Source organism: Ricinus communis, chromosome 3, assembly GCF_019578655.1.
Source record: "Ricinus communis isolate WT05 ecotype wild-type chromosome 3, ASM1957865v1, whole genome shotgun sequence".
In the NCBI taxonomy this organism is placed as follows: domain Eukaryota; kingdom Viridiplantae; phylum Streptophyta; class Magnoliopsida; order Malpighiales; family Euphorbiaceae; genus Ricinus; species Ricinus communis.
The window spans coordinates 31837273-31854352 of record NC_063258.1 but is presented as its reverse complement, the minus strand read 5'-3'; the positions used below and the strand labels follow the sequence as shown (position 1 = coordinate 31854352).

General features: G+C 34.3%; 3 protein-coding genes across 9 annotated transcripts; 1 reads left to right on the top strand and 2 right to left on the bottom strand.

Moving 5' to 3' along the window:
• Window positions 1-1929: 1929 nt before the first annotated feature.
• On the top strand, window positions 1930-7446 carry LOC8259485 (CRC domain-containing protein TSO1). Of its 5 annotated transcripts, XM_025156736.2 has the most exons (13): window positions 1936-2425; window positions 2644-2798; window positions 2873-3128; window positions 3244-3426; window positions 3539-3625; window positions 4194-4771; window positions 4858-4929; window positions 5014-5194; window positions 5272-5370; window positions 5458-5524; window positions 5930-6098; window positions 6206-6933; window positions 7075-7446. In XM_025156736.2, exons 1-12 carry the CDS (start codon window positions 2330-2332, stop codon window positions 6915-6917), a joined length of 2655 nt encoding a protein of 884 aa, XP_025012504.1. In that variant the 5' UTR covers window positions 1936-2329; the 3' UTR covers window positions 6918-6933; window positions 7075-7446. The 5 variants fall into 5 exon arrangements, with proteins under 5 accessions (XP_048227963.1, XP_048227961.1, XP_048227960.1 ...); XM_048372006.1 differs by lacking the exon at window positions 7075-7446 and having other exon boundaries at window positions 1930-2425; window positions 5014-5317; window positions 6206-6531; window positions 6645-6787; XM_048372004.1 differs by having other exon boundaries at window positions 1932-2425; window positions 5014-5317; window positions 7098-7446.
• A 669-nt stretch (window positions 7447-8115) lies between these two features.
• LOC8278564 (acyl-protein thioesterase 2) lies at window positions 8116-13366 on the bottom strand. 3 transcript variants are annotated; one of them, XM_048372012.1, is made up of 10 exons: window positions 13167-13366; window positions 12418-12631; window positions 12216-12330; window positions 11205-11241; window positions 11007-11076; window positions 10670-10774; window positions 9612-9762; window positions 9418-9500; window positions 8742-8835; window positions 8116-8644 (listed from the first exon to the last, which is right to left on the bottom strand). In XM_048372012.1, exons 2-10 carry the CDS (start codon window positions 12446-12448, stop codon window positions 8563-8565), a joined length of 768 nt encoding a protein of 255 aa, XP_048227969.1. In that variant the 5' UTR covers window positions 12449-12631; window positions 13167-13366; the 3' UTR covers window positions 8116-8562. The 3 variants fall into 3 exon arrangements, with proteins under 3 accessions (XP_048227969.1, XP_002515548.1, XP_015572465.1); XM_002515502.4 differs by having other exon boundaries at window positions 12418-12514; window positions 13167-13365; XM_015716979.3 differs by lacking the exon at window positions 13167-13366 and adding an exon at window positions 12947-13080 and having other exon boundaries at window positions 12418-12514.
• A 2113-nt stretch (window positions 13367-15479) lies between these two features.
• LOC112534124 lies at window positions 15480-16599 on the bottom strand. Its single transcript, XM_025156722.2, has one exon. The coding sequence runs from the start codon at window positions 16463-16465 to the stop codon at window positions 15542-15544; it is 924 nt and encodes a 307-aa protein (XP_025012490.1). The 5' UTR covers window positions 16466-16599; the 3' UTR covers window positions 15480-15541.
• Between the last annotated feature and the right edge of the window lie 481 nt (window positions 16600-17080).

Genomic DNA, 17080 nt, shown 5'->3' with positions numbered 1-17080 from the left:
CTCTTTTCTTTTTTTTGTTCTTTAAATAATTTCTGCAAAATAGTTTCTTCTTAATTAATTCTCAATATGTATATGATGCTATTTTTAGGGGATAATTTACTGACAAATTGAAAGCAAAATTTAGTGTAGATTCTTCAATTATTGGATAGTCTAATCTTCCTTTTGGAGTGCATATATTTGTGGTACTCAATCAAGCATCTAAATCTTTACTCGAGTTAGGAATTATATGTGTAAATCTTCTGCCACTATGGATCATCATTATTGGCCATAAAAATTTAAATGGTTGATGCCAATCTTTATAAAATTTAGAAATCAGATTATGTAATTATTAAATTTTGGGTCTTAGAGTGTGTGGATAATATAATTTATTGGGGTCACTCGTGCATGTCAGTTTTGGTAATTTAGAGGGGGATTTACTGAACGTAGGCAAAGCTAAAGTAAAAGTTTGTCAACAATTTCAAGAAATTGAGAACTTCAGTTCGTTTTTAAAGAAAAAAAACAAATATGTTTTTTTTTTTTAATAATGTTAATGATTTCTTGATTCAGGAAATGAAGAGAAAGAAGCTGCATAATTATGGGAATATAAGGTTCAAAATTAGAGGGAAATTAGGTAGAATTTCGATAAAGATAGTCGAAATTGATGATGGAAGAGAAGTCTTCGAGGTTCAAATTTTGACCATCTTTTTATTTTATTTTATTTTTTTTTGTTTCCTGGTTCCTTTTTCTTCTTCATCACTGTTATGGCTTTTTCACTGTCATTTTCTTTTTTCCTTCTCCAATATTCTCTACTATTCCTTTCTTAGTTTAGTTTTTGAATGGTGTTCATTCTCTCTTTATCTTTGTAAATAAACTAAAAAGAAATAAAACCCATAAACATAAGAGATATCACCCACCATTTTCTTGGGGAATGTTAAAGAAAGCTGTAGCAAACTGTGAAAAAGCAAAAAAAAAAAAAGCAAAACAAAAGGAAAGGCCAAAGAAGACTGATTCGATTCTCTTTGGGAAATGCTTCCATGCATGACCATGACTAAACCCATTACTCCTCCAACGTATTTATACACTTCTGTTCTTTCTACTTTCTCTTTTTTTTTTTTTTTCCTTTAATCTTCCCAATTACAAGATGCCAACCCGCCCCCACTGCTCATTTAACATGTATTTTTAAATCAAAATGGCCTCAAGATCTTCATTTTGTTTTATTTACTTTAGACAGTGACTGAAGTTAATCTTAAGAGCACAATGATAAGTTTTTGCATTCCCCTGGTCAACTGCATTTCTTCATTTTCTTAAACCATGCATGAGACATAATCTCATCCTACAGTTGATATACTATTCAAACAAAAAAATTAGGTTTCTGTTAATAGCTTGGTTTGACTTCATGTTCTTATCTCAGAGTTGATAATCTCTTCAAACAAAAAGTAGGTAATTAATGAGTTTAGAAAACCAGATTTGACTTACTTACTTCAAATCCTCATCAACAATTATCAAAATTCAAATTAAACTTTGAATTCAGTTATTATCTATTATTTTTTTACCAATTTTGAAATACAAAGGAGAAGTTTTTAATGATAAGATAGGTTTTTCCTTCTAAATCCGCAAAATACGTGAATTTGAGTTGCATGCACGTGAGTTGATAGAGAAACAAAATGTAAAATGTTCTCACCATAACGATAGAAGTTTTTACTTTTTATTCTTCCAATATCTTTTTGTTATACACACAATTAAATAATGCTTCAATTTATACTTCCCAAAACTGATATCTTTCTACATTCAATTTCTATTTTAGATTCTTAAAACTAAACTTATTTGTAAATAAGAACTAAAAGAATAATATGCGTCCACTCATATTACAATTAACATAAAACATAATTAATTAAATAAAAGGAATAAGAAATTGTCTAAAATGTGAAGGACCGGCCCGCTTAGCCTTATGTTCAATCAGCAACTGCCTGGCCCATTATCACTATAAAATGGCCCGTTTAAATAAAAGGCCCAGCCTAGAATAAAAGAAAAACCAGTAGAAGTTAAAAGAAAAAAGAAATTCCCGCCCGAAACTCACTTTTTCAAAACCCCGCCTTCGTAGGCTACGGTTCTCCCGTCTGTTTTTTTTTTTCTATCCCTTTCTATCTTAAAAACAAAAATAAAAAATAAAATAACCAGAAAAGGAAATATTTCTATTTTCTACTAATAATTTTTTTTTTCCTTGGGTTTCAACTTTCAACGTACAGAACAATCAAATCGGAAGTCTACTGCAAAATTGACAGAGAAAGAGAGTGATAGGGAAAGATGCAGAGATTGGTCTTTAGGCCTATCAAACTTAGGGTTTTATTTCATGGGATCCCATACTCCTGCTAAAACCTCCACCTCCCCCTCCACCTCCATATCCGCCGCCTCCACCGTGGTTTTATCAGATTCTTCTTCTGTTCAAGTAATCGCTTTTTTCAAGGCTTCCAATTACATGTTTTTTTTTTTTGTCTTGCTCAAGATTTTCTTTTAGAAGTCACCTTTAGATTTTTATTACACCTAATATGATGGTTAGGGTTCGGTGCTGTTGTCATTGCTCAAATTATTGTTGATATTGTTAGGCTTTAGTTTCCCCATAAGCAACTGTAAATATGTGTTTACGTCTGTTGCTTTGAGTTTCAGGAATCTCCCTTTTTAAATTACATAAACAATTTATCTCCTATAAAGCCTGTTAAAGTTGCACATGGAGCACAAGGATTTGGAGCACTCAGTTCTCCCCCTCTTATATTCACATCACCACGTACACTACCAGAGCGTGGAACTAGTTTCTTGCAAAGGTTTTTACTTGAAAATTCGTTGTTTTCCCATCTCAAGGATATGAACTATTGAAATATTGTTTACATGTCCTTAGGTCACAACTCTGTCAGATATCCAGTGCAGAAATGCCAGAGAATGATGATAGAAGAAAGAAATTAGTTGATCATTCAAATGATTTTGAGGATTCAGTTGCCCATCACAGCAGGCTGATCACCGACACCCAGAAGGAAACTTTTGTTAAAAACTCCACCCTAGACCAACCTGGCAGTTCCTCAGGCTGTATTGATGAATACTTAAATGACCCTGTTGATGTGGATGGTGCAAACTGTGTGAATTTGACCAACTCAAAGGTTAAACAATCTGATTATGTGCTTAATTCATCAATATGGTTTGACCAATTAGTATAAAGTTATTATCAAATTGTGAAGAGAAAATTACATGATAGCTAATATAAATATGTTGTAGGCCTTTTGCGAGCAAGGTGACAAGTCTTCTCAAGTGCAGCCTTCTATTGAAATTAACCTGCGTCAAGCCGAAGAAGAAAAATGTGGTAGCAAACAGCCATTTAATGAATGCCAAAATATTGAGTCTGACTTGCCTGTGGACCATGCTCTTGAGAATAAGCAATGTGATGGTTTAGGGACTCATGTAATATAGTTCTTTTTTTATTTCTTAAATGAGCACGTTGTAGGAGTTTTTGTTTGAACTATAGAATGCAGAAGGTAATTGTTAGCCATAATTTTGGCCCAAATATTTGCAGATTATTCAGGCAAACGAAGACACCGATGAGAATGCGGCGGCCACCACTCATAGAGCCAATCAGAATATTGGACAGCGTGATCCAGAGGTAGAAATACTCTATCTTGATTTACATTCCAAGTTGGTTATGTACATCATTTAAGGATTTGTTCTAGTTCCTAACATAAAAATATTCAGTCATGAGAATGCATTAGATTCCTTATCTTTTTTAATGGAATGAATGTTGGTGGCCAAGTTAGAAAAGTCTTCTGAAAAGTGAACGATGTGGTTTCTTTTTCTTTTTTGAACTGAATGATGTGGAGTTCTGCTATACTGTACAGTTAATGGATAGGAAGAAACCTTTTGTAAGGGTGAATACCAAGTACTTCGAATTTCTTTGTTTGTCTTCTTCAAATCACGGCCATATGTACTTAACCATCATCAGATGATATAGTGCTGAGCTGGGAGTCTACAATTTTGTTTTTGTTTTAGGTTGTTGAAGTGGTCGAACCTTCTGTAAGGCAAAAATAAAGAAAAAACAAATCTATTAAGTGCATGTTTGTAAGTGGCTGCACATTCAGTAAGGAAAAAGGAAATAAAAGACTTTTATCTCATTGGTTATGAAATCACACTAGGATTTGATTTTTGCAATAGAATAATTGGGGCAGAAAATGTAGGCCGGTCAACTCCAACGTGGCATGAGCAGGCGCTGCCTTCAATTCGAAGAAGCTCGACAGAAAATTACTTTGAACAGGATCCATTCTACAGATCCAACTAACAATGTAAATGGATCTGGATCACCTGCTTCCACAACAGAATTAGAGAACTTGGATTCATCTTATATAGAGATAGCTGCCTATTCTCACAAGAAAATGATTAACCTATCTGAACCAACAACTTCCATGTTTCCTCGTTTTAGTGGAAAGTCTCTAGTAGTCGTGTCCAAGCCATCAGGTATTGGTTTGCATCTAAATAGCATTGTCACCGCTATGCCAATGGGTCACAGTGGCGCGGAAAGCAATAAGTCTACCCCTATAATGAGCTGCCATCAGGATGCTGGAGACAGGCTGCTTGAAGCTCAGGATTCCGAAGCTGCAGGTGCTGCCAGTTCTGAGTCATTTCACACCGCAGAATCTTTAAATATATTGCAGCCACTTGTGCATCATGTAACTCCACTAAAAAGGAGAAATTTCAAGCTAGAGCATGCTGACAATTTTGAGGAGTTTAGCCAATTAAGCCCAACAAAAAAAAGAAGGCAAGTTTGCTTGCTACTTCCTGTGTTTTGCATTTTCTATTTTCTCTCATGTTAAAATAATCACTAATTCGTTTGTGATACTTTAGGAAGAAATCATTAAGCATTGATGGTGATGGTTGCAAGCGTTGCAACTGTAAGAAGACTAAATGCCTGAAACTGTGAGTGCATCACAGTTCTCCTCAATAGTTGATATTCGCATTATTATATTACTGGTATATTCATTAGTAAACCTACCTGACCAGATACTGCGATTGTTTTGCTGCTGGAATCTATTGTGCTGACCCATGTGCTTGCCAAGACTGCTTCAATAGACCTGAATATGAAGACACAGTTCTTGAGACTCGGCAACAAATTGAATCCCGTAACCCACTTGCTTTTGCTCCCAAAATTGTGCAGCATGCTAAAGAGTTTGCAGCCAGCAGAGTACTCAATCCTCTATTCAGTTTCTTTCCAATCCACTTTGCAGTTAGAGAATTTGTAATGTTGTTGAAATTTCACAGGAAGATAGAAGCAGCTCGATGCCATCCTTATCAAGGCACAAGAGAGGTTGCAATTGCAAAAAGTCAATGTGTCTGAAAAAATATTGTGAATGCTATCAGGTTTAGAATTATGTTAATTCATCATCTGCGACATTACATCTGCCATTTGCTATTTCCTAACTATGCTCTATGTTTCATGTTAAAAAGGCAAATGTTGGATGCTCCAGTGAATGCCGATGTGAGGGATGCAAAAATGGGTATGGCAGGAAAGAGGGTGAGGAATTGTACTCGATTCTTTTAAGCATCATCATTGGATGTAAAACGATAATAAAAAGTTCTACTTGTGCATCTGCCTGTACAGATCTCATTCACTGGACAAAGTAAGATATAAAAGTGCACAACTTTATGTTTAAAGTTGTTTATAGATGAATTTTTTTTTTTGCTTGTACCTTGGAAGGTGGTATATTTAGATGTGGATGCACTTTTGATGTAAATAATATGGAAAGTCACTGAACTATATTGTGGAGAGGGATTCCCTGTAGTATCGTAGCAGAGGTGTTTGCCTGAACCAGAAACAGGAGTTGGAATAATAACAGTTATGCAAGTGAAGAAAGTAAGGTGAAATGGTTTCTGATGTAGTTTTTTTCTTTCTTTTCTTTTTTCCTTTTTTTGTTTTCAGAATATGGTATTATTGAAGAGACAGTGAGTGATAGAGTCGGTGAGGAAAGATTGGAAGGCAGAGTTGATGATAAGCTGGCAATAGTGGCAACCGATGAAGACCTTTTACCTGCCGAATTGTATGATCTCCACAACCTCACACCCTCAACTCCATCATTCCAGCATTCAGAGTAAGTTATGTTGATTATGATGATGCCTTTATAATTACGGGATTAGAATTTTCTTTTTCAACTTCTGTAGTTTCTTATTGCTCCCGCTCTTTTTGTTTGTTTTTTAGCCACGGGAAGAGCACGCCCAAGTCCCCACTCAGTTCCAGTAGACATGTCCCGTCACCTGAATCCGACATTTCCATCTTGCCATCTAATGCAAAATCTACAAGGTCTTCAAGATATTGTGACACGATTCCAGAAGCAAGTAAAGAAACTGTGGACATAGATTCCTGTGACCAAGGAATAGATTATAACGTTTCTGAAATGATGAGCCAATTCTCATCAAAATGCAGTGCACTTGCTGATATATATGACCCTAATCCATTGACAAACCCCATGACAGTGACTCTGGGTTCTTCAGCCTCGTCAAAAACAAGAGACTGGAGTAGTGGTTCACGATTCCAATTGTGCCCTGGAAGTGGTCGACTCCCATCTGGTCGTTCAGTTCGCTGGTGGAATTCACCAATCACACCAATGACTCGGTTAGGTGAGAACAAAATTCAAGGGCACGATTCTGATAGTGGGCTTTATAACATCTTAGAAGATGACACGCCAGAAATATTGAAGGAAGGTTCCACTCCCAGTGCATCTGTGAAAGCAAGTTCCCCAAATAAAAAGCGAGTCTCTCCCCCTCAGAATCATATCCACGACTTTCGGTCAAGCTCTTCAGGAGGCTTAAAAAGTGGACGCAAGTTCATATTGAGATCTGTGCCATCGTTCCCACCTCTTACCCCTTGCGTTAACTCTGAAGGCATCAGAGAAGAGAAGCAGCAGCTATAAATGCCACAAAATTGAGGTCAGTCTGGGTCGTGTTTCTTGTAACCTATAATAATATACCAAGTTTGCATGTTTGATCTGAAAGGTATATATATACATATTTACGTATATATTCCTTTTCATGCTAAGTCTGCCTTAATTCATTTGCATACTAATTCAGGTTGCAATGTTGGATATACTTAGGGTCCAGAAAGCAGCAATTCAGTTTAAAGATGATTTGAGGGTTTAAATTGTGCTAGGTTTGGATATGGGGCTGCTCTTAATCTTCATGGATTACATTATTAGCACAATGGTCGCCACCATTTTTGTCGTGGCAGGTAGGTATGTGAATGGCCACATGTAAGGATTATCGCATGAAATTGGAAAAGAGCTGTTGCTAAAGTATCATCAATTTGCAGCCTTTTTCTTTCAGTTTTTCTTTTTTTCGTTTTCCCCATTTTCAATTGTTATTTCCTTTTTGAAAATAACAGTCAGTTTTGTTAATGCTAGTTGAATGAGTTTCATCTTCAATTAAATTTATTTATATTCTGTCTTTCTGCTCTCTAAATGACCTGCCTCAAATTGTACTTGTACGTAGGGATGTTTGATGAATGGTGGGGCTTTCTTTATATTTGCTTCTCTTTTTCCAATTCACGAAATCAAGGTTTCCTCTACTTAACTTCTATCTTCCATTCTCAGATGTGATCATGTTTTCTATATGTAACTTTTGTCTTGGGCTATTGCAAAAATATTGGATTTGAATAATTCCAAATTTGGTGCAAACATTTCAACAGAAAGTGAAAGTTGAATGGGAATAGTGACCAACTGGTGAGAGTTTTCAAGGTGAAAGTTGAATGGGAATTTTCATGGAATAAGAGTGTTGATTGTTTCGTCTTGTCTCGTACAATATGACATGTATTTGAGCTTCAGTACAAATGAAACAGTTATTGTTTTGCCCGCCTAATTTTAGCGGTCCTGGATAGTTGGATTTAGTACGTCGCCCCAATTCATGGATAAAGAAAAGCCTCATCAGGACTTAAATGGGCTTTCGTCTTGAAGCCCGCCATAAAGCTGATATCAATCCTCGCATAATAAAGACAAGTGCATGTGCGTGACACACCACTCAGTAGCACTATCAACTCCTAAACGTTCCATTGTATAGCTTTGACATTATCATTATTTCATTCCGATCCAAACATCAAAAGGGTAGAGGAAACAGTGATAAACAAAAGCAACTCGGACATAAATCCTGTCAAGCTTTTATTATGCATCATATTACATATCCAATGTCAGTTATCACCACAGATACAATTATTAGTAATTACTCAATAGTTCATAAACTTCCCTGGATTTGAGGAACAAGATATAATGATCTGACCTTTACCGCTCTCCACTAATACTATCCATCTAAAGCATAATTCCCCACAAACAGTAACACCATTCTCTTAATATCATCCAACTACGAGTAACCCATAAAATCAAAGGAAGAAAGAAAAATTACAGAACAGTTTATTAAGCAAAACTGGCTGCCAAAAACGAGTAATAAATTCAACCATGCAGTATACCCTATACCCCACACCAAGCATCTACTCTCCTGAGTGCTTGTCTAATCCTAGTACATTTACTTAGGTATCCACGTTTCCTCACCAACCTTTTTTAACCTTTATGATCATGAGCCCTCTAGCTCCAACTTTGTGGTTAGCCAATTACAGACTTCATCCATCTCTGCAGGAATTGTATAGTGGCCGAGGCTGTATCAAATTATTAGCATTTGTAAGATAGTTGCAAAGAATAATAATGTATGAAATAGGATATCTCATTGCAGGTAGGAGATAGGAAGATTAATACCCATTGTAGGGTTTAAATGTAAGATTTCGAAATCCAGCTGAACTTAATGTCTGTGCTGATTTCTCTCCAAGCTTATATGCAACCACATCATCACCTGCAGCCAAAATGTAACGTATGAATCATGTATATGTGTGGATTACACCTTATGCATGGATCTTAAGTATTCTACAAAGATTAGAAGATAAAAAGTGAAATTTTGCTTCTCTTCTCTATAATGACGAGTCAAGTCTTTCATTGGAGGTTGAAGCATACTTTGATATTCCATTTTTATCTATCCCTTATCAAGGATTGAAGCCAATAAATTGGAGCTTTTTTTCCTTGTACTGTTTGCTTCTTAGTTGCCAGCAAATTATGCTATATGAATTACCCTAAAGTTGCTGACACTTGTAGCAGACTCCAACCTTTTTCTTTCAGCATAACAATCATAACCATATACTTAAGCCTCAGACCATTTTGCGAAGCAAATTTGAGTCTGCAAATGATCAAGGTATTTTCTTTTTCACAGCCACAGTCTGAAAGTGATTGATAAAGCATACTCAACAGGCTACAGAAGTGTCCAATTGACAGAGAGCATGTCAAGAATACAAAAGAAAGATGAGGTATCAATAAAATCTGCAAGTTTAATGCAACAACCAAAATGCTATATCAATAAAAAATGAGAGGGAATGCTAAGTACCTAAACCGTGACAGAGCAGAATGGGCAAGGATGCGGCAGACCGTGCAGCTTCATGCGACCCTTCCATCCGATTCCTCAAAGACCTGCAGGAAAACCGCAGTTTTTCGAATAAATTGCTCGACTACATGGAAGAGAAGGATAGCCATATTTAGCAAATAGATCTGCTTATGTGTAAGTCAACTCCAAATCCATACCTTGAACATGGAAGCCAGCCACTTAGACCAACAATTGCACTTGGGCTGATGGTATAGAGATTTCCATTTCCATATTGTCCTAAAACGCGACATGTGGCAGAATAAAGAGCAGTGGCAGCACCCATGCTGAAGCCACCAATACCAAGTTTGACTACAAAAACAAATGAATAGAAGTTAATACCATAGAACAGAACAGTTTACTGAGCATCGACATGGCAACATAAACTGACCTTAATATAAAGGTATATAATGAAATTAGGCATAAGAACAGACATTAATCAGATGCCAATATTTTTAAGCAATTAAAGAACACATACTTCCAGGATATGATACATAGAAATCTCTCATAGCCCTGTAAAATCTGGTGAGTTTTGAGATTATTCAAAATCAAATTGTTTAAAGTATCAATCAATACATTTAAAGCAATAAGACCAGCTAATCCTTTTCTAGTACATAGGAAGTTCAAATCCCAAGAGGACACTTCATTAAGAAAATATTGATAGATATTTCTTTAGCTTTGTCTTAAATGCTATTCAGCCATGAAAATACCATCAGACAAAGATGTCTGCATACTTGTAGAAGGGCATGAGAAAAAAAAACATTATCTTAAAGCATCCTCTGTAGCAGTTTTCTAAAGGAAAATGATCATGTTCAATTGACTAGACTAAGAAGCAAAGACCACTGCATCACCTCACCCAAATCATGGGACAAACCCCAAGAAATGGAAAACTAGATGCAATCCACCATTTAGAAAACCTAGTTAATAAGAGTAGCAAACCTGAAACATCTATAAAGAACTGAGAAATGGAAAAGAGATGTATAAAAACTTTCTTGTTTTGAGCTCCGTATAAAAACTTTCTTGTTTTGAGCTCTTCTTTTTCACTATGCAGAAACAGAAGATGGAGAGTCAAAGTGGAAAAATATAAATTCAAAACCCTTTTAGTGACATAGTATCCAGGACATATAAATTCCACCATTTTGATGCACTAAACTTCTCTATGTGTACGCCTGCATGTATTAGGTCCAGGACAAGAGACTTGAAGCTCTAAGGTACTTACTATCAGCAGGCTCTGTTGATAACAGATTGGCAACATGTGCTGCTGAAGCATCCAGCCCCTCTAAGTCATCAGGAGCATCTTCCGAAATATCCGCGACATCAAACCCTGAAATAACTTGCACATATTACTCAGATTATCTTCATTACAAGCATAATAGCAAATGGTATATGAATAGAGCATTAAATTTCTTCAGGCCAGATACAAAGAAAATCTTGCCAGCTGTGATGTAAGTCTAGCACGAGATAAGTAATCAATGTTGCGGCCATTAATAACTTTATTTCAGCTATTTTTTTTTTGAACCAAAAAAAAATAGAGAAATCGACCGATGAGTTCTTACAAGCAGTGCATGGAAATCCACCAAATATTGATACTGGCCTTGTTGGAGCAGTTGGGCAAATCCATTTAATCTGCCACATAATAGCCATAAGAGAAATGTCACCTCTATGGTTCATTGGTAATAATATATTCTCATAGTACTAAGGCAACCCATGATGCATGTTATTTACATATTATTCTAAATAACAATCATCCTTACATTTGGCAGAGGAAGGGTTTCCAGGAGCTGGGACCAGCTGCAAAACAAAGGATAAATGGGAATAACTATTAGTCACCCTATAGTTCCTCCAAGCTTTTTGAATAACAAACAAGCATCCAATTGTAAGAGTTTTCAGTAAGACACTTCCAAAAGTTTCAAGAGATGATTATATCATGAGAAATACCTCTAAATTTTGGGGGACCACAAAACACCAGGTCTTAGCAGCAATGCCATAGATCATATTATATGAAAATTGAAATGTCTCATCTTGATTTGCGTAATCCTTTTATAGGAAACGGAAAATGAAATACTTAAGCTTCATTTTATGTCATTTGGAAATAATTATACTTTCTGCAAATTGAAAGGTCAATGAAGCTAGAGAAGGAGTGGTCCCCTATTATAAGCCTTGGCATATCCAAATATGGACTCCAGGCTGCTCCAACATAGCTTAGATCAATAGAGAAGATGGAAGAAAAAGACAACTAATCACGTTTTACACAACTCATAGTATAGTTGCTCTCTCCCATCAAATCAACATCATAAGAATCTTCCAGAAAAAGACATAGTTCAAGTAGTTAACTAAAGACCAAATTTCTCCACCAGAACAAGACAAGACACATTGACATTCACACCTTTTCATAGTTTTATTGGTGCAAACAAGTCCATGCCCTTTTTAAGGCATTTTTTCAAAATAAAGCGAAGGGAATAAAATTCAGCCAATGCTACTTGTGAAGAAGGAATAAACACATTAAAATAGACGGATGATAATAGCCCACTGTCTTAGTTTAATAATTGTCAATGCATGCACCCCAGAAAAACTATAAGAAACAAACGAATGCCATGGTCATCTACCACTATAAAATAAACATTTAATTTACTGAGACAATTAAAGAGATGAAACTCTTTGCCAAGCTTCAAACTGGAAACCAAGCAGAGATGGACATGCATATACAAAACTATCAACAAGAATTTTATCTTTTCTCAGAAAAGCTAAGATATATTGATTTATACCTGGAGCCCTTATCTCCAAGGCCGTGCAGCCAAACTATGGTTGCCTGGTGTTGTCCTTTTGGCCTGACCACATGGGTCCTTCCAAACTCAAACGTCTTCGCGCTACTTCCACTTCCTGAAATTTCACAATCATACATGTCAAAGAGATGACTAATATATATATGAACTCATACAATATATTGGAATGGCACAAAAGACTAACCTGAACCAATAGCGGAGGTACTGTTGCTCATTGTCTTCCACCAAACGATTTACAGTGTGGACTACTTAATGATTAATGAATGATTTCGATTGAGTTCCTGCAATGAAGATAATCAAAATTGACCACCTCTATTTATAAGGTGAAAACAGAATGCAGCCCATCAATCTACATCAACACCTCTTGCTTACACCAGTTATGCACTGTGTGAAACCTTCTAAAGAAATCATCAGAAAGTGAAAGGCACCCAATAAAAGTAGAGATAGATAAAGAAAGTTAGCAAAGAAACATAAGGGAAAAAAGAAAAAAAAGCAGCAAGCTTTTATGACCGAATAATCCACACAAATTAAAGCACATTAATGCAGAAAAAAAAAATGAACAAAACAAAGTCCTTACTCTTCAGGTTGCAATGCACAGACAGAAAGAGAATTTATTCCTCATGGACAGTGGACAAGTAAAGCAATTCAATTATAACAACCCAAGAATATAATTAACCACATTTTGAAAAACATACAATAAAAATAAAAAGAACCTTTCATTTTCTCATTAGTTCCTTTCCAATAAACGAAAAATACAAAGCACAATGAAACGAGGAAAAGAACCCATCAAATTTGCATGCATTTTTAAATGGTTAATTGAAGTACTTTCGTTCAAGAACAGTAGTAAGGAGTGAAGAAGAAAGTAGAACATATAAATAGAAGATCTAATAGTAAAAGTGAAAGGTATAAAGGTTTAAGCTTTATGGTACAAACCTTGGTGTGGAACAAAACCCATAAAGCATTTGAGCTTTTCTTTTGCACTTTTATTTTCCTTCCTTACTTTTTCTATTGCTTGTTCATATTTTCCCGAGAAAAAACTCCAAAGCACACAGAAAAAACCACGACTTACTGTGTCAGCAGCCGCTCTGTGTTTCTTGCAAGTTGCTACCTCTTTCTTTTATGACCAAAAAGCCCTCCAAACACAGGCAGTTTCCCTCTTAAAAATTATATTCTACATTTAATAATTCTTTTCTTCAATTTTATCATATATTTTAAATTTTAATAATTTTTTATTTTTAATATACAAATGATCTACTGAGATTGATGCAATCTTTTTAATCAGGCATATAGAATTAGCTATTGCTCTTTCCAAAAGAAAAATAAGGAATTAGCTATAGCTAAAGCTTTAAAACCCAATATTAAATTTTCAGTTAATATATATGAATATGTTAAAATTAAAGTTTACAAGGTTCATAAATTGTTTTATAATTATCATAAAAGGAAGGTTGGATTGGGACTAACAATGGAAAATGTAAATATTTATTTTTTAATTTCTTTTATATAATAAAAATATTTAAAATAATATTATTATTATTCTTATATTAAAAAGGGAATACAAAAAGATTAAATACGTCTAAACTACACAAACATAAATCTGGAGCAATGTGAATATGTGATATAGTTTTAAAAAGAAAACCAAAAGCACAGGGAATATGGAGATGCCTTTTTATTTTATTTATTTTCTAAAATATTTTTTATTAAATATTACATATAAAACGTCACAATGTCATACGCAAGGATGTTGTGCAATCAAAACACTGATGCCATTCTTTGATTTCATTCTTTTACAAAACATAAAAACACTTAGCCACTCGATTGATTTTCTTTTTCTTTTTTTAAATATGTTAATTGGTGTATTAATAAATTTGAAATTTATATTACATTTTGTTAAAATCTATAAAATTTATAAAATTTATTTACGTATTTTTTAATGAAATAAAAATTAATTTAAAATTTTATATAATCAAATTTAAATAGAATTCATAATAGTTAAATTAAATTTTAATAAATAAATAAATTTTATATTAGTAAGTCTATATAATATATAATATTAAAATTTTTTAAAATTTTATTATTTTAACTTTATTTTATTTTTAAATAAAATAAATATATATTTTTAAATTTCAATGAGATATAGTGTTATTCTTTTATAAAGATGACAAGTTGATGTTCTAATTTAAAAGAATTAATATTTTAAAGTTGATATGCTACTTCAGAAAATGTTTCATTTGATATGAGTTTTTAAGGGCATCAGCTTTTCTTTTCTTTTTTGAGCTTTTGAGTTTCAACTAATCCCATATGTTAATACAAAGGGAATCACAGTTTAATCTTTTAGCTTTTCCTATAATTAATGCTTGATAGGATCAGAGCAAATCTTCTCCTTTTTTGCTTTTGGAAAGTCTTAATTTATATATATATATATATATATATATATGGGGATGCCATTCCTTTGCTTAAATAATAATCGTTAATTAGAGTCTGAAACAATAATTAAGTAATAATTAATGTTGTATCATAACTTAATTAAACATTTTCTGAAGAACGGTGTAAAATGGAAGAATAAAACAAATATCAGACTCACCCAACATGTTCTTTGTCTTATGTATTGAGTACAAATTCCATGCCTCTTCAATTGTGCAATAGGGTAACTCAGTCTATTCTGCTATTTCAATTGCAAAGCTAATTTCATGTCTCAGCTTTCTTTACAGCATGAAGGAATCTGCTAGGAGTGAAACTCTTAAATTTATATATATATATATATATAGTAATTTAATTTACTGGTTATAAAAATTCTTTTTTATCCTGAAAATAAGAAGTGGAACATTCCAACTAAAATATGAAAACATACTTATATACATAATAAAAACGAGAGCGTTAAATTGGAGTAGAGAAAAAAGTGAGTGAAATAGGTTAGTAGTTGGGTTTAATGGTATAATGACACGTTCATTTATTTGTTAATTATTTTAAGATATTTGTTATTCTAATATTGAATGTTTTATATATATTTATGATTTAGATAAATAATTAACATATACTATTAGTATAATAATTTTGAGCATTTTGTGGTATGCTATCTTTAAATTGAAAATAAAGTATTGACAAGTGTAGTAATATGATGATTTATATAATTATTTTATATGAGGCATGCATTACTTTAGTGATTTGTATTGTTATTATTTTCTTAGTATTCAATTAGTCATTCTTGAAACTAAAGATATAGTAATTGAAACTAAAGCAACAATCACACCATCTCTTAGTTTTGGCAATGTAAATAAACAATAACTGAAAGCTAAGAAAGGTAATATGCTCTAGTACCATTGTATAAACATAGAATTTGTATCAAAATAAGGATCCAAGCTAGCCTCTGTCATCTTCTTCATGAGCTGCGCAGCTTTCTCTCTAGCCCTTGATGATCCTCTAACTGAAATATCAGCAAGAACAGTTGAGAATTCTGGCAGCTCCAAAGCATCTCTAACACAATCCTCGCTTTCATCGAATAGACGAACCAGTATCTCAGCTGCCCCTTCTTTGCCCAGCATGCACCTTCCTTTTAACACATCCGCCATGCAACTCACGATATGGTCGCTTCTTATTAAGGCATTCAGCCCCTCTTCGAACCTTGCTAGGAGTCCCAAAATAGCAAGCGATGTTCCTGCTAGATCTTCGCCGCCGGTGCTCTCCACTATCCTGATAAGTACCTCCACAGCTCCCGAACGGACGGCTACTGTGCAATTCCCGTGAAACTGTACGAGTTCAGCTAATGAACTGAGGAGATGGTGAGTAGCAGGACCTCGAGGTCCTGAAACAGCATCGACCAGAATCTGGATAGTACCTGCAACCCCAAATTTAGCCTTGTTCTTGTCCAGCATTGCCAAACTGCAGACTAAAGAGGAAGCCAACCTGCTTGATTGTAGCGATCTTGAGGAGACGATTACTGAATTGAGGAGATTAATAGTATCCATGTCAGCAAGAGACTGCTTTAGATCAGGATTTAGAGAGAGGTTGAAGAGGATGGCTAGCGCAAGAGTTTCAATGATGGGAGATGAAGATTCGGTGAGCATGAGAAAGGCAGATATGGCGCCATCTGTCTGTGCAACCAAGCTCCTGTTGTGAGGACTGACCTTGGTCATGGAAGCTAGGGTGTGCAGAGCTTTCTGTTGAACCTCAATAGAGTCTGATTGTGCATCAGAAACACATTGAGCAATGGTTTCCCGAGACCTAGCTATTGACATGGTTTCTGCTGCTACTCCAGAGGGGCCTTCCAAGGCAAAATGGCTGACTTGCACAAACTGTTTCTTGGAATAATATGATAAGAGGAAATTATTAATTATAGAAGGTTTTGGAGAATAGAAAATAACGATGTCTGGCATTGGAAAAACCTCCATTTCTTCTGATTTGGCCATTAATATTCATTGTTTCGACGATCACATAGTTGGAAGTTTACAAGCAAAATTCACCACCTCGTGTAATATTTTTGTTTGGGCCTTTTTCATAAATACTCTTCAGAAATTCTTGAAGACGTTTTAGAAAACCTTGAAAAGAGTTTTCAATTATTTATTTTATTTTTAAAATACTTTTAAAAATGGTAATATTAATAGTTAAAAATATTAAAGTGAAGTTTGATTATAAATTAAAAAATTATATACTCAGGATTAATATATAGAAGTACTTAATCTTTAGAGGTGTAATTCTTTTTTTTTTATTGTGTTTAATATTTTTATTTTAACAAAAAAAATATTTTCATTTTAACAAACCATCAAAAAATATATATTTTTATTTTAACAATCTCAAGTCAACATAATAGCAAAAATTTTATAAGTGGAGATGAGAATTATTCTAAGGCTGTT

Excerpts from the sequence above, each read along its gene's own strand:
- LOC8259485 (XM_048372004.1), top strand. The coding sequence starts at position 2,330 with ATGGGATCCCATACTCCTGCTAAAACCTCCACCTCCCCCTCCACCTCC. Across the intron at positions 3,129-3,243 it reads TGAATTTGACCAACTCAAAG|GCCTTTTGCGAGCAAGGTGA; the intron begins GTTAAACAATCT and ends AATATGTTGTAG. Across the intron at positions 5,525-5,929 it reads TGGGTATGGCAGGAAAGAGG|AATATGGTATTATTGAAGAG; the intron begins GTGAGGAATTGT and ends TTTTGTTTTCAG.
- LOC8278564 (XM_048372012.1), bottom strand. The coding sequence starts at position 12,448 with ATGAGCAACAGTACCTCCGCTATTGGTTCAG. Across the intron at positions 9,763-10,669 it reads ATCAACAGAGCCTGCTGATA|TCAAACTTGGTATTGGTGGC; the intron begins GTAAGTACCTTA and ends TTGTTTTTGTAG. Across the intron at positions 8,836-9,417 it reads TCTGCTCTGTCACGGTTTAG|GTGATGATGTGGTTGCATAT; the intron begins GTACTTAGCATT and ends TTTTGGCTGCAG.
- LOC112534124 (XM_025156722.2), bottom strand. The coding sequence starts at position 16,465 with ATGTCAATAGCTAGGTCTCGGGAAACCATTGCTCAATGTGTTTCTGAT.